General features: G+C 50.7%; 1 protein-coding gene across 1 annotated transcript; it reads right to left on the bottom strand.

Moving 5' to 3' along the window:
• Positions 1-2,391: 2,391 nt before the first annotated feature.
• Positions 2,392-14,959, bottom strand: WNT8B (wingless-type MMTV integration site family, member 8B). Its single transcript, XM_009578802.1, has 7 exons — positions 14,901-14,959; positions 8,529-8,562; positions 7,082-7,219; position 6,727; positions 5,576-5,701; positions 3,377-3,519; positions 2,392-2,949 (listed from the first exon to the last, which is right to left on the bottom strand). Exons 1-7 carry the CDS (start codon positions 14,957-14,959, stop codon positions 2,392-2,394), a joined length of 1,059 nt encoding a protein of 352 aa, XP_009577097.1.
• Positions 14,960-15,910: the final 951 nt, after the last annotated feature.

The following is a 15,910-nucleotide window of genomic DNA, read 5'->3' as shown; positions in this document are numbered from 1 at the left end:
GGGGGGGGTGGTGGGGCTCCCACTTGGAATGCTCCCTGCATGTCCCCTTCACCAACAGGTGTCACTGTGCCCAGCGGGCACATCCTGGGCTGTGCCATGGCCTTCATGGGGCAATCGTGTGGGGCAATCATGTCAGCAGGTGAGGGATGGGGTAGCACAGCCTGCCATGTGCTGGGGAGGGGGAGGAAATGGGAAACAGCTTCCAAATCTTCTCCTTTTCTTATGTTTCCAGCTAGCCATGGAATGGGAGGCACAGAGGGACAAGGGGGTAGAAGCTGTCCTCTCCGCCGTGCAGTGGTTCTCAAGCCAGCTGGTGCTGGAGCTTTCCCTGCTGGGTGAGAGGCTCTTGCCACCTCTTTGCTTTTGGGCCCAAGGATGCATCCCCACCACAGGGAGATGGAGGAGCTGCTGGTGGAGATGCAAGGGAGACGGAGGGCAGGGTCAATGTATTAATAAGAACCTTTGTGCAAACAGCTGGTGGTTTGTCTGTGAAGTGGAAGTGTTTTAGCTTTCCCTGAGAATGGGCCAAGATTGTTTCTTGCAATTTTTGAAGGGCTAGATTCTTGCTTGACATGAATGCTCTTGCTCTGGTGAGACCCCAAGCTTGCTGTAGATCCAAATTCCCACCCCCAATGAATTGATTGGGTGTCCTGAGATTGGCGGGGTGTTTGATAACTAAGAGACACACACAGACTGCTGAGTCTGTATTAATGTATCATCTCTGAAATGGGCAACCGGGTCCCTGTCTGCCCCCCTCCCATCCCCTTTCCCCCTGGCAGCTGCTTTGCAGTTGGGTGCAACCTCAAGCAAGCTCAAGGAGAGAGCAGGCCTGTTCCCCTCCTGGTAGGGGCCGAGGTGGTGCTCCGTGGAGGACACTGGTCAGCTCTTATGCTCAACAGATGGGTAAGCGGCTGGGTTTTAGTCTCCAGGATTGTAACTACATACATCCACACATGCAATTGGATGAAAAAAATCACCCAACTACTTGAGACACAACAGCATTTTGCAAGCACTTGGCTACTGATTTATTGCATTGGCTATTGGTTTACAAATATTGGCTACAAGACAGGTCTAATGGCCAGTAACTTAGCTCTGCTGGCTTCTCATCTGCCTAAAGGACACTTCAAACAGCAAAGCAGACGATAACCTCACAGCCCGAGGGAAGTCACTGTGATGGTGCAGTGAGCTTCCCCAGGTCCTGCAGCTGACACCTTCTTCCCTCCCTACCCCAACCACGGCAAGGGAACAGAGATGCATCAACCAAATCTTCCTGCTGCTTGCTTAGCCTATAGAATATATACAATAAATGGTAGAGGAAAAACTGTTATGTATACATCACAGTAACTGTGCAATAAATTAAACTTCAAAGTGCTTCACTTTCCTATTTACACCACCATTAAATAGTAACTGACATTATTTTCTCAGACTAGGAGGAAGTAGTTAGTTAGTTAGCTGACAGGGTAAGAGTGCTTGGCAAGTACACCAGGAGGTGGGGAATGGGCTCAGCTGGCAGCTCCTTTCTGGGAGAGATTTGGGAGGGAAGAGGGACTGGAGCAGTGTGAGGGCATGTTTATGGCATCAATCAAGGGCTTTGGCAGGGATGCTGGGGTGAAAAGGGAGACTGGACCTGGAGGCTTAGAAGATGCAGAGAAAGCATGTAAAAAGCAAGTGATGGGACTCCTCTTTTGGACAGCTGTTTAATGGGCAGGTCAAGCAGCATCTTCAATCTTGCTGCTGCCATCTCGAATGCAAAGTAAAGCACTGGAGAGCTTAGCAAAGCTGATGTGATCCTGGAGGCTGGCTTGCTGCAGAAAGGAGTCGCACAACTTTTCTATTCCCTCATAGTGTAGGGCTTAATAAAAGGCAATAATGATTTTATTTTAGTGTCTCTATTTTCTTAGGGTACTAGAAGCCTCTTTTGTTTTAGGGTTTACCACTCTGAGTTGCCCAACTCTGGTGGTGCCATCTCAGCTTCCTTGTGCTTTCCTAAGTGTTGATCTTGCTTGCTCAAAAACCCAGAGCAGGTGCTTGTTTGGGGAACAGACAAGCTCAAAAGAGCAGGAGCCACCGAGACCACCTGTGTTTTCTGTGGTAAAACCATAGTCACTGGATAGAGTGACTCTGGGTTGAAGGGACCAAATCTCACCTTGTTTTGTCAACACTTGAGGGTCTTCCCAGAAGTCATCACCCACTGCACTAATGGGAAATGCCCCATATGGCCAAGGCCCAGGGGCTCATGAGCGCTCTTTTGCCTCGCCCAGGCCCCAGTGAGGTGGTATTGGGAATAAGACAAAACTAAGCCAAAGGGAAATGGTGCCAGGGGGCTGCTGGGGAAGTGGGGAGGGCAGGAGAGGAGAGGGACAGACAGAACCACGGAGGAGCAGAGGCAAGTTAGAGCTTTCTCTTGAGCTTGCGGCTGGCCCCGCCACCCCCGCTCCGCTCCCGCTTCTCCTTGCGGACGCAGAAGTACTTGGTGACCCTTTTGCGGCACTGCTCGCACCGCACAGCGCAGCACCAGTGGAACTTGCAGTTGCAGCTGGACACCATCTCGGCTCGCCTCTCCTCCACCGCCAGCCCGCAGTCCCCGCACAGCCGCCGGCAGCTCCGCTTCTCCCACTTGCTGAGCGCCTTGCCCCTCTTCAGACACTCCCTGCCCTCCGTGCCCAGCAGCCCCAGCGTCTTGTTCTCTAGGCAGTAGTCAGGAGAGTCTTCTAAATGGACCAGCTCCTTCTTGGAAATGGAGCTGAAGGTCTCGGCGATGGCGCCCCGGCTGGCAGCACTGTTCCCTGCCCCCTGCAGCAAGTCCACCTTCAGGGCTTTGTGGTACCTCTCCTTCAGGTAAGTGCCCACCTCCCGAAACTCGGGCAGCTGCAGCCAGCAGGTCTGTGTGGTGCAGCTCCCCGAGACACCGTGGCATTTGCAAGTCCGCTTCATGGTCCCTTTCACGGCCTGCAGGGTGAGGAGAGAGAGGGGATTCAGGAAAAAGCCCAGAGGGGTCATTTCTGTGCTGCAGTGCATGGAGAAACATGGCTCCAAGCCTGTAGAGGGGTTTGCCACCGACCCTCCCTGCGCAGTGGTCCTGCCCAGGGGTTGTTGACTTAAAGCTCACAGCTTTGCTTCTCCATGGTACTCCCCTACTTGAACTGGGAGAAAGAGGACAGCAGGAAGCCATTAACAGCGTAATCACTGGAGGCTTGCTACCTTAGAACAAACACCACCCATCATGTCAGTACTGCTGCCATCCCCTTCTCCTCAGCAAGGTAGTTGTTTCTTCTGGACATGTGCTTTTAGCCACAGCAAGTTGTGACTCTCCACAGTGAATGGCCAGAGCCAATCTGGTATGTGCTGTCAGGTCTGGAGGGAGAGAGGAGCTCACCTTTCTGCCCGCCTCGTTGTTATGCAGGTTCATAGCAGCTCTGGCATCTTGTCCAGTCTCCAGGGCATCCACAAACTGCTTGGAAATGGCTTCCCCAAAGCCCACGTTATCACTGCAGCCTCCCCACAGCCAGCCTTGCCCCCCTAGGAAAGGAGATGAGATGTGTGCTGTCAGGGAACCAGCCCCTTGCCTGCCTGGCTTGTGGCTCTGGGGACAAGAAAGGGTCTCAGAAGTGATGGGAGGGAACGGAGGCTGTGGGGGTAAATCCAGCCTTTTGCTTCGCGATACTCCCCGATTCCCCCCCCTTGGGCTCTTGCCATTTCTGCTGAGGCCTGGACAGTAAGTGGCTCATGCAGGCAGCGAAGAGGTATGTCCTGTGGGCAAACCCAGGGATTTCCAGGCTTTCTATAGAGCAGGATTCAGAAGCTGTTGATTATCATGCATTAGCAGCCATATAGATAAGGCTTTGGGTCTTTAATCACCTTCCCGCAAACCCTGACTTGAACTGGTTCAGTCTGACTCGCAGGGACAGCGTCTTGCTAACGCAGATTAGCGAACTGGTGGAGGCATCCTGGTCAGAGCGATCAGATTCTCCTCCTCCGGGAAACAACCCAAGCCTGGCACACATGTATCAAGGAGGCCCTCTTTTTGGTACACCCAGAATCCTGGGATAATGTTTGGCATCTCAGAAGGGTCTGATTTTCCAATTATCATAAAGAAAAAAAGGAGTCAGCTCAGAACTGGGAAACTGCACAGCAAGATGTGGAGGGTACTTTTCCTAACTGCACGGGAGCTCGATAACTTAGCTTGGCTGACTGGAAACACGTCATGCGGTTTGCTGCTTTTCCTCCTAGAGAAAAATGCCAAATTTTTAATGAAGATTTGAAATCTGGAACATTCTGACCCTAACATGCCTTGGTGGTACATCCCGGGAGTTGTGGTTTAACGGCCTTGTCCCTCTCTTGAAAGGCCCAGCCCTTGCCCAGACTCCCCCAGAGCATCGTGGTCCCCTCTCCCAGGGAAAGGCAGGGGTGTCTCATGGGAGGTGGGCAACTGCAGCGGGTGATGAAGTCCAAATCAAGAGCTGGGACCGAAGGGAGAATGGAAACCTTTCACCAACTTGGATTCAGCGCAATGACATTTAGAATTGAATCACACTGTTTTGGACAAGCCCAGAAGTTTCCTTTGCCTTCCAAGGCTTTAAGTTCACAATGGAAAATTTTCATGAAAAACAAATATGTTTTGGGGAAAAGAAGTGTAGCATGACTAATTCAGTTTTCCAGAGAAGATAAAATTGGGCGTGTCGCTGCCCAAAAGTCTTGCTCTGCTAGAGATGGGCTATCCCACGCCTCGGACACCTAAGAAGCAGTGGCTGTTTTAAAAACTATTAGCCAATAAAGCAAACTACTAAATACTGGACGCTCCAGAGGAGTTTGTCATAAACTGACACGTACTGACTGCCCAGTGCAGCTGAGAGGGGAATAGCTTCTAAAAGGTTTTGATAATTTGAAATTTAACCTCTTTCTGTTCAAAACAAAAGACGGAAATGTCAATGTTTTCTGAGCGGAGAGCTGGAGCGGTGCAGTCCGGGGTTCCCCACCCAGGGCTGCTTAGCGGCTGCGGGCCTGGGTACTGCTGCGACAGGAATGGGGTGAAGGCTGTGTGCTGCCACAGCGGTTCTCCTGGTTGTGCACTCGTGTGCCTGCCACGCTGACAAGTGCTGGAGGGATCTGTGAATGGCACCCTGCTTTCCCTCCTGGTAATTCTGCTCTGGGGCAGCCCTGGTCCTGCACACCCTGGGAGCCCCAAGGTCCCTTGATCAGCACTGTGCTAACCAGACGTGCCATTTAGATGCATGGCATCATATCCTCTCCTCTGCCCGTATGATACAGTCATTCCCTCCAGCAGCTTAAACAGAGTTGTTCTTGATTTGAACCAGGGAAACTGCAACCCCCTTCTGCTTTCCTGCTCATTTAGAAAGTAATGGAAAACATCGAGGGCTCGGCCTCAGCTGGTGTAGATTGGAGGTGGCCCCATTACCTTCCACAGAGCTACTTTGGTTTGAGCCAGGCAAAGCCCTGCTCTGGGCATCATTTCCAGGAGGAGGACTTGTCTCTGCAGGCCTCAGCGGAGGAGAGGAGAAGAGCTGTCTCCTGCCGCCTGGGACATGAGAGGGGGACGGCAGCTCATCTCTCTTACCCAGCTGTCCATTGCGGGAGTCGTCACAGCCACAGTTGTCAAAATCCCCCAGGCTGCAGTTCCGGGTCAGTGTGTACATGACGCCCGCAGAGCTGATGGCATGGACAAAAGCGGTTTCTCGGTTTGCTGTCAAGTGGGAATACAAGGAGAGCAGATGTGCTAAAGATTTCACGGCCAGACCAGTATTAGCAACAACTCCTGCCATGCAGGAGACTGCGTAGGAAGAGATTTGCAATGGGGAGGGCTTCGTGGGTGGAGAGTAGGCCCTACATGTCAGATTAGTTTTGGCTTGAACTGCATGAAGACAGAAGCTCCCAAATTTGATCCAGACAGACTCGTGCCATTTCCAAGGGTGTAGGTGAGTTTAGCGCTTGGCTGTCCTTGTGGGAGCTCAGCAGTGGCGACACAGCACAGCCAGCCAGGGGTTCCCCACGTCTAACACACCCCAGAGAGGAAGGGGCCCTCTCCAAGGACCAAAGAGCTCCTTCCTCACAGCCCCCTCGAGCCTTATCTTCTGCTGGACACTGGCCAGGGCTCAGAGCAGTGACCATACCTACCCACGAGGATCGGTGTGGTGATCATCAGCTGACTTCACTGGGCCTTTGGCTTTCATTTAATACCAGCAAGGTCTGGATCTGAGCAGATTACCTTGATGGGAATGGTTCAGGGACCTGCTCCCAGTCCCAGTGTGTTTGTGCTGCAATTGCCTCCTCAAGGCCCCACTTCGAAACCTCTGTCCACCTCTGCCTGGGGCCCCCATCTGCTGCCAGTCCCAGAGGCCTGCTACCAGAGGCCTGAGGCTCTCCTCCATAGCCAGGGCCTGCCTGTACAGGGCAGGTATGAGCTCAGCCCAGCACCATACGTGGATCTAGAGGACCAGGTATGCATTGAAACATTTCCTGGCACCTGCAAATGGGTAAGGAATGGGATACAGTGACAATGACCACAGCCCCACGCCCTGCAGTGGCACAGGTCATGGATGCTGGCTTTCTGCCCAAGGTGACTCTGACATCTGGAAGCTGTGAGAAGACCTTTCTCCTGCCTCTTGGCCAGAGCACAACCACTGATGAACTCTTTCCTGCTCCCTTTAGCCATATCCCTCTGCTTGCCACCCCACCACCCCGTGCCGGTTCTCAGCCTCCCTGGGACACCCTGGTGAGAGACACCACCTAGGCATCTGTGTCCAGCAGCCCATGCCACAGGTCGTGGTGGTGCATACTTGTGGGGAGCCAGTTGTGTGAGGGTTGGTGGGACACTCCTGTCCTGCGCAAGCTGGGGCTCGGAGGGTCCGGAGGTGATGCTGGCATTGCGAGGCTGCCTTGTCTTGAAGCTAGATCCGGGAGCTGATGGGTGAAGGGGCCTTTTCCCTCTGGGGCATGCCTGGGAGAGGCACAGCCCAGGTGGGGATGGGGAAGAAAAGGAGGCACTTGGGAAGAGAGGAGGGGCCCACAGGCTCTAACCTGTAGTGAGGGGGTCCCAGTAGTGGTATCCAATGCTTTCCTTAACGCTGCGCAGCCCGCCGTGGCTGGAGAGCTGCAGTGCCCTCTCGGGGCAGTTCCAGCGGTCCCAGGCAAACTGGAACTTGCACTCCTCGATGCCGCTCTGCGCCCCGGCCGCCACGCTGCTGGAGTAGATGAGATAGGCCTAGGAGCAGAGCAGCGGGTCAGGAGTGGGAACGGTGTGTGCCCCGCTTCAGCCCCCCCAGCATTAACTTGCAAAACTGAGTCAGGATGCGTTGGCCAGCATGCAGGGACAGCCCTGTGGGCGACAGGCTAGGAATGTCCCCAGGCTACTCCCAGGGTCCAGGAAAGTCACTCAGCAGCTCTAGTTTCCATCACAGGCAGTGCAAAGCTGGTGTAGCCCCAGCCTCTTCCCACACAGTGGTGGGGCTGATGCAGGCGTAGCTTTCCTGCCCTGTGCTGCATATCATGGGTCCTGCTGCTTTGGGGTCTAGATGGATGGAGAAGCACAGTGCAGAACACCAGGAAGAACATGGCCCCCGGCTCCCCAGGAGGCTGGCATTCAACTGAAGATAACTTGCATGCCATCTTACAGAGACAAGATACACAGAGCTGAGGAGGTCTCTCAGGCTTGGCTCCCCTGGGGAGTGGAGCTTGCCACCAGCAGCAGCAAATGCATTTTCTGCTGTGCTGGGTTGGAGCCTGAGCCTCCTGGGGCAGAAGGCCGAGCTGTTGGCTGTTAGCCATATTAGGAGATGTGCCAGCCAGTCCCTGCAATGGGGAACCCCTTATCTCTCCAGCATGAGAGTAGGCAGAGCCTTCTCCTCAGAGACCAGGGAGCTCCATGCCAGCAGGTGCCTCAGCCTGCCTCCTCCTTCACTGCAGCCCCAGGGGGACAGCCAGTGCTTTGGGGCAAGGTTGCTCCACCATAGCTCTGCCATTGAGAGCTGTAGAAAGAGCTGGATGGGCTTGGAGGTATTCCTGGGGAATAGCCAGAACAAAAATTGGTGAATTTTACAACTGATCCTGGCTAGGAAAAAAAGCCTCTGAAAGAGGGGTGCAAGGAGGCAGGGGGGTCAAAAATACTGAACAAGATCCTGGTAATTCCAGCTGTGCTCCTTGGGGAAGTATGTTTTGCAGGGCCTACAGAAAGTACCTTTCCAGCTTGATGAATGTGGGTCCTGATGCTAACCTGATCATCAGCAAGCAATAGATGACAGGTGAGAGCCTCAGTTGGTGCCAGTAGACAAATCTCCAAAATCTGGCCCCAACCAGCTTAAAAGGACCCCAGACAAGCCTTGCTTAGGGCTGACACTGCCCAGGGAGCTGCAGCTCATAGCAGGTCATTCCTGGCCATACTCTGCCTTGTTGCTGGAAACCTGGGGGTGAAGGGAGCTCTGGCCAAGGCTGGATGGAGAGGAGTGGGAAGGAGGATCCCCTCCCTCTCTGGGTTTAGTGGAATCGGGGACAGAGATCAAAGGGATTTCTCTTACCTTGGGGCCCGTCATCAGGAAATTATTCACTGACCTGGAAGACAGAGACAGTGTCAGCAGGGAGGGATTGATGGCGGAGGGGCCTGGGGAATGCCTGGCATCCCACAGCTCTCCTCTCGCCCCCCGCAGCCTGCCTGTCTCCTGGCTGCAGGAACCTTTGGTGTCTCCCCCGTCTCCCCTCGCTGCTCCCTGCAAGCCAGGATGGTGCCTTCTCCTTCCCCCCACCCTGCTCCCCCAACCAGGCTGTACCGGGCTGCAACCCCCTCACTGCTCCTTCCTTTTGCTTTCTTTTGCACAGCTGCCCTTCATACCAATCCCCCTATTTTTTTTAGTGCTTTCCTGTTCCCCCAGCTTTGCTTTTTACCTTACCAAATTGCTGCTTGGCTTAACTCAGGGTAGTGTTGCCCCCAGCCCCAGGAGCTGGACCACGTGCCAGCACTGCTCTCTCTGTGGGACCATGCGATGGAAGGAGGAGCTCCTTCACAGTGTGTCCCAGCAGCATCCCCCCAGATCATGGTCCCTTGTTTTCCTATGGTGCCAGCTCTGGCTGCCCACACTCTCTTCTTGGTCATGTTATGGTGATAGCTGAGCACAAACATGCTTGTCCTCCCCATCCTGCTGGGCACTGCACAGGGGGGGAGTGGGGGTACAGCATGGGGGGTGGTCATAGCCAAAATCAAACTTTCTGGTGTTCCCACTGAAAGTGTGAAGGGATCATCTCCAAGAGCCACAAGGCAGCGTGGCTGGTCTCCATCACTCTCCGCAGGGGCTTGCAGAGCAGAGCCGATGCTGGCCAGTCTGTCTCTTTCTCCAGCAAGAAAGACCATTTCAGTGCAAATGATCAGCCAGCATTAGGACTTCATGTGGCGCAATGACCACCATTAGGAATCTGGAGAATGGCTGGGTGAATCCAGCTTAGCTGTGCCATGGCAGAAAGGACTGAGGCTTTAAAAAGGCCCAAGAGCCAACCCCAAACATCCCTAGCCAGAAATGAAGCAAGAAAAGGGAGGTTTCTCCTACAAACACCTCATTCCAGTCTCTCCAGGTTTGCAAAATAACCCTCATCACTATTTCTCATGAGCGTCTCCCCTGATGGCACTCCAGCACTCCAGAGGAGATGGGTGAGTGCTGTTATCCCCAGGGGAGGACACTGAGGCCAGAGAGGTGGCATGAGTGGATTGAGACCTTGCAGTGAGTGAGTAATCAGGAAAAAGCTAGAGCATGCACCGAGAGAAACTGGGCTCTTCAGCTTCTTCTCTAGATGATGTTCTGCTTCAAATGCTGGATTTGCTCCACCTGATGGAGGATGCCTCCCATTTTCAGCTGGCCCTCGCAGAGCCTTAACTCACTCTGTCCCTTCAGCGAAGGGGCATGCTCCACTGGGCTACCTGGCATGCAGTGATGCTTGCTACTTTTCTAGTTCCTCTCCATTCCCTGAAAATCCCATGGCAGACCGTGGCTGGATGCAGGGGAGAAAGGTGTGGGTTAGGGTATGGTTTTTGTTCCCTGTGTGTTTTCAAGTGATGCTGTCTGCAGCCACAGGTATCCCCGGTAAGGGAGAGAAAGGCACTGTCCTGTTGTGCTACAAAGCCAGCGCGGAGAGTGCGGGGGCATCCCAGAGTGGGCTCGAGCGCAGGCAGAAGCAGGCACTGCCGTCCCAAGCCGGGGGACAAAGTGTAGCCATGCTGCAACCCTGCCAGGGACATGGGGGCAGACAGGGTGGCAGGACTGGTGCCCAGACATCAGACACATGAGAGATTTAGAGAGGATGTTTCCCTACCCTGGAAAACTGCTCCTGTGGTCAGCGAGCCCATTTCACCTCCACTAGAACTGCCCTCACGGAGATCGTCTCTGAGGTACACCACAAAAAGGAGGTCTCGTTATTTTAGCTTGGTCAAAATTGCAAGAAACCTGATCTTTGCTATTTAGAAAGTTTAGAAAGACTTGAGAGAACTAGTTTGCAAAGTTTCACTCTGGCAAGTCTAACTTTTTTTTTTTTTGGTGGAAATGTGTCCATATTTATGAAGCTTGCTTTGGGAAAGATTCCCCTGTGTCAAAACGGGAGGGAGAGCGCTGTGCCCGGGCACCGCGAGAGCAGGAGATCCTTTCCCTTTGTTCTAGGCCTGGGATTAAGACCCGGCTGCGCTCCAGCCCCCGTGGGTACTTTAGCACGAAGTTGATGGCTGTTTTGCAGAGGAATTTTCCTTTGGGAGCTGCTTCTGCATTGTACAGCTAATTAAATATTTCCTGGGACTTGCAGAGACGGCATCTGTAGCCGGGTGATTAGAGCATCGGGTGACCTGAATCACACAGGGCCATGAACCTGGGGCTATTCAGACAGCGTAAGCTCCATGGGTCCCCATCCTAACGCAACTGGGTAGCAGCACGAACAAGTCATTTTTCCATCTGGTTTCCCTCCTGTCCTTTGCCTTGACCTTAAGCGCTTTGCTATGGGGACCACACTCAGGATGGTGTCAGTGTGAATCTGAGCCCCCGGTAGCAGCTGTGAGAAAACTCTGGTAAACTGCCCCTGTGTAGGCAAGATCTAGAGAATTGCAAGTCCTCTCTTATCTTGCTTTTGAGGCCAAAACAAGAGATACATCCCATCTGCATTGCTTCCCACCTGGGTAGGAAAAGCCAAATTCACAGTGTGCAAGAAGGATTTGCTTCAAACCCTTGCTGAGCAGTTGCAAGGGTGGCTTTAGGAGGAGGACAGTAATCCACAAGTTCAGGGTTTACAGCAAACCAGCCCGTTAGCAGGTGTCAACTGACATAACTGCATTGAAGCAGAGGATCTATTCCTCCCGGGATAAACCTCAAGGTTCACAAAAAGGCCAAGTTCAGGATACGCCAATTCACCATCTGCAGCTGAGCAAATGGTACAGTAGCAATTTCCCAGCAGGATATTCTAAACATTTTTATTAAGCCGGAGAGACAGAAGGCATTTTCCCTGAGCTCTCTGATCACCAGGCAGGCACGCTGCTGGGGCGGGTTTGTAGGACTTAGACAAGTAAAGGATTCATTTAGGCTGGTACACTTGACCCCCCCCCCCCCTCCCCCCCCATTTAACTCTTGCAGCTGCAAGCAGATTCAGGAGAAGGGGATATGGGACAGTTTGAATATCAGGGTGCTATGTGCTGCAGAACGGGCTGTCATATGGCTGAGGGGTAGCTGAAATTTTTCTTATTTGTGCTGAGAGGGAAGGAAAGATAATAACGGAGACAAACTCTGTGCGCTTTGTCTTTGCCCATATGATCTAGCTAAGAAAAAAATGCATCTTTGTTGTGGACATAGGCTCCAGCAAGGGCAGAGAGTAATTCAGCCACTTGTTCCACAGATGTAGTGACAATGTCACTGGAGTCATCTCTGTGCTGCAAATAGGAATCACTATGAAAATGAATGTCTCTTCATTTTTGTCTCTGTAGTGTGATTTCATTTATTTATTTTTACTAATTTTCCATACCACTGTAAAGGAAAGCAGAATGCAATCCTAAACTAACTAGCTAGCTGCATCCACAATGGGTGTAAAACAGCCCAATTCCCATGACTTTGGTGTCACTACACTGATTTAAACGAATTTAAAACTTTTTGAAATCACACACGTGAAAGGAAACACTTGAAATTATTTCTCTTCTCCGACAAAGCTTACAGGGTTTCTAGCTATCTAAACCCCTTTCCCTCCACCTTCAAACTCCAGGACAGCATTACATGGACTGAAGCGGAGCAGAGATAGACCTCAGCAGGTAGAGAGAGGAGCCCCAGCACGTCCCTCAGCCCCCTCCCCAGCCCGTGCAGGGCGCTGGGCAGGGCACGCTGCTTCCCTCACTGCAACTCTGTGCATGCAGGTAAAAAGCAAATCTAGGGCAAGTGATTTTCATTGCATCCAATATTAGGAAATTACCTCAAAGCTAATGAATATCTATAGCAGAAGCTCTCTAGCATAGTTTTATTGAACCCGAAAGCAAATAACCCTGCCAAGCAGCTGTCCCATTATATTTTACACATATCAAATACTAATAAGCTTCTGGTGATTTCTGCTCAGTTACAACTTTAACCAATACTAGCACCCTGCTCCTCAGTTTAATACGCCACAAGAGCCTTATCAAATCTCCTATTAAAGTATTTGTTTGATACCTCATGCTACTGTGCTGCTGCTTCAGCTCTTTAGAAAATTATAAAGCTGTATTTAGATCTTTACTGTCATTATTGTAAATACAGAAAATGGATACAATTTCACTTTGGATCTGAGTTTCGTTCTCCAGTACAAACTCCCCCAAGTTTTTAGAAAACCAGTGCCACTGGAAACTAAAGGCAATCCCACAGCTGAAATGTAAAAAACCATTTAGAAACAAGCTGCTGCATTAGAGATTGTTATATTATTCCCACAGGATAGGAGACCGGGAGGCAACTTATTAACATTTGGAGCACTACATTTTTTTTCTTCATTTCTCTCAATATATTTTGTTATATTTATTCGTTTTTTAGTTCCTAAATGCAACCCTGACATTTTGCTCATCTAGGAACACGCTGACCATTCAACCTAGCTGACACAGCAGAATCCAATCCACACTCAGAGAAGTGTGGCATATATATATGTGGAAGTGGCCACATATATATATAAAAAATTATTGTTAATCTATATTGCCCCCTACTCCCAATTCTTGTGATTAAATCACAGGAAAAAAAGAATCTTGTGGAGTTTTAAGCTGTGGGACCAGATAAAGAAGACCAGCAAAAATTGCAGGCAGGATTATTGTATGATTCCCAGGAACCTTGCTTTTTCCTCCTCAAGAGTTAAGGGACAGGGTCTGTAACATGATTGTTTTGAATAAAGTTTGCAATTTTCCTTTCTCTGAGGAAATCATGACCTATAAGCAACACGCGGAGGGAAGCAAGGATATCTTGATCTATAAACTTTTCTTTTAGATAAAAACTTCTGAAAGGCAGACAGGGAATTTAGACATCCAACTTCCATTGAAAATGCCTGGGATTTCTGTATTTAACTCTACTTTGTGCTCTGAAATTTCTCCCCTTTGAACTGTTTCTTTAAAATGTTGATTTTTTTTTATCTTTTAATGTATTCTAAACCTGTTAATATTGAGGAAAGCAAGAGATATACACAGGAAGAGAGGAAAAATAAAAATAAAATCAGCATGAGTTCTTGCCTAGCCTCTCCGCATAACATACATATTCCCCTTGTTCCAAAGGGAGATTTATCTTGAGTTTGCTACTGTATAATATTTAGACATATACAAATTGTTGCACATTCTTTTAATGAAGGGTGTGGAAAATCTCTGAAAGAACATAAATTTCACTCCCAGCCTAGCAGGAGTGGGTTCCCATTTACTCTTGAGTTTCTCTTTCTGTAATTTTGGTTTCTCCATCCATGATAATAACCCTAGAGATCTGCTGTGGGGGAGGTCAGGGATTTTAGTAATTGAACAGGAAAAGACTTTCCTTGCTGCTAGAGATAAGTCTGTAACCCACTGAGCAGATTCCCCAGGGCATCACAGAAATGGAGAATAAAGTTTGAGTACTCACTAAAAATCACATAGGAAAAAATACCTACAGAGCCAGGTCATTTGAGTCCATCTCCATTTGAGCATGGGATAGATAGACTCTGCAAGGAATGATACAAGATTTGATGCAAGTGTAATATCTCCTTCTGCTGACCCTTAGAAAACATTTCTGGAAATAAATGTAAAACCACCCTTAGGACAGAGCAAGAGGCCCACAGGAGATGACCGCAGGTTTGTGCATGGGGCGACTGGTCTGACGGGACCCAGGTGGTTGGGAACCAAGCCGTAGCAACCGAAAGCTTCTCCCCAGGAAATCCTAATACATGAATTTCAGACATGTGTAATCCTGACCCTGTGCCTGCCAAGGAGTCAGGGTCTCAGGCTGCTCATCCGGAGTGATGCTCCTGTGGATCTAACTCACCCCTGCTGGCTCTGAGCTCTTAGCCAGGGACGGTCCTCTTCGGGGAGCACGGGAGAAGCCCCACTTGATTTGATTAAGACAAGAGACAAGCAGACTGTGAGCCTTTGGAAAAACAGAAATCCCTGGCTCTGCCATTGGGTTATCTTCCCAGTTGGAAGTGAGGGGCTAGATCGTCCGCTCTCCTCTACTCTATTTTACCCCAGCTCAGGACCTACTGGGAGGCAAGGGGGAAGAAAGGGACTTTCTCTGCTCAGATCTAACCTCTCTGCCAATGAGTGTGTTGGGACATAGTTAAATATCTGGTCCCGTTAAAGACCAGAACTGAGCTAAGTGGAAAAAAGGCGACATTTAGGAAGGTGAAGAGGAATTTCCTTAGGGTGTCCGGGAAGAGCACCTGCCTGTGACACAGACCAAGGTGCTCTCGATACTCACCAGGCACAGCAGGATTGGAAGAAGGGAGTGAGGAAGAAGATGCCCAGATAAGGGTCCATGTGAAATATAAAATCCAAATAAAGAGGGCGAAAGGAGATCCTAAAAAAACCCTTGGGTACCACCACCACCAAAGAAAAGAAAAAAAAAAGAAAAAAGAAACACAACAAAATTAGGGAAGGGATGGAGTTATTTTCCACCCGGCGCTCCTGGTGTGATGAAGAGGCATATGCCCCCTGAATCCCAACTTCTGCGAAGGGTAACCAATCCTAAAGTAAGAGCTAAAGGGGGTTGGTGAAATGGAGCCGCAGAACTTCCTAAGAAGAGATTATCTACTTAATTAAAGATTTTTTTTTCCCTAAGTCCTTCAGCCAATCAGGACTCAAGTGCCAGAGAGAGATTGAACTGATGAAAAGAACACCCCAGGTTCCTCGAAGACAAATGCACCACGAAAGGGATAAGAGGGAGGGAAAAGGGGAAAACAAAAAAAAAGAAAGAAAAAGAGAGAGAGAGAGGGATAAAGAAAGAGACAGCAAATCCCTTAAAGTAATCACTAGATTCAATCTCCACCAGCACTGCCCTGCTTCTCCATCCCCCGCAAAGGCAACGGGAAGGGCTGCTTTCGGCGTGCCCTCACCTCCTCCTGCCTTGGAGACATTGCTGGAGCCGGGGTGCGCTGGGTGCTCCGGGATGGGGAGCTCGGGTTCAGACCGCCCGCACCCGCTGCTTGGAGGCCATTCAGCATGCTTCAGGGAGAAGGCTGGGAAATAGATACGTGAGCATCGTCTCTGCCTCAGACTGCCCCAGGAGTTTCAGGGGAATTGGGGCCAGTTCCTACCTCCATCTACTCCTCCTTCATCATGGTGACCTGCTCTTTCTTCCCACCTCCTCTTTGCAACATGCCACTCTCACCCCCAGGAGAAAGGTCTCTGACTAAACCTTCCCTTTTCCCCTTAATTTTTTGCTTTTGGGGTTTCCTACGAAGTGCACAGGAGGGGGTCTTTGGTTTGGGA

This window comes from Fulmarus glacialis, unplaced genomic scaffold (assembly GCF_000690835.1).
Source record: "Fulmarus glacialis isolate BGI_N327 unplaced genomic scaffold, ASM69083v1 scaffold16640, whole genome shotgun sequence".
In the NCBI taxonomy this organism is placed as follows: domain Eukaryota; kingdom Metazoa; phylum Chordata; class Aves; order Procellariiformes; family Procellariidae; genus Fulmarus; species Fulmarus glacialis.
The sequence above is the reverse complement of the archived record's forward strand: the minus strand, read 5'-3'. Positions and strand labels throughout refer to the sequence as shown.

Excerpts from the sequence above, each read along its gene's own strand:
- WNT8B (XM_009578802.1), bottom strand. The coding sequence starts at position 14,959 with ATGGACCCTTATCTGGGCATCTTCTTCCTCACTCCCTTCTTCCAATCC. Across the intron at positions 7,220-8,528 it reads TCCTGATGACGGGCCCCAAG|GCCTATCTCATCTACTCCAG; the intron begins GTAAGAGAAATC and ends CTCTGCTCCTAG. Across the intron at positions 2,950-3,376 it reads ACAACGAGGCGGGCAGAAAG|GCCGTGAAAGGGACCATGAA; the intron begins GTGAGCTCCTCT and ends CTCACCCTGCAG.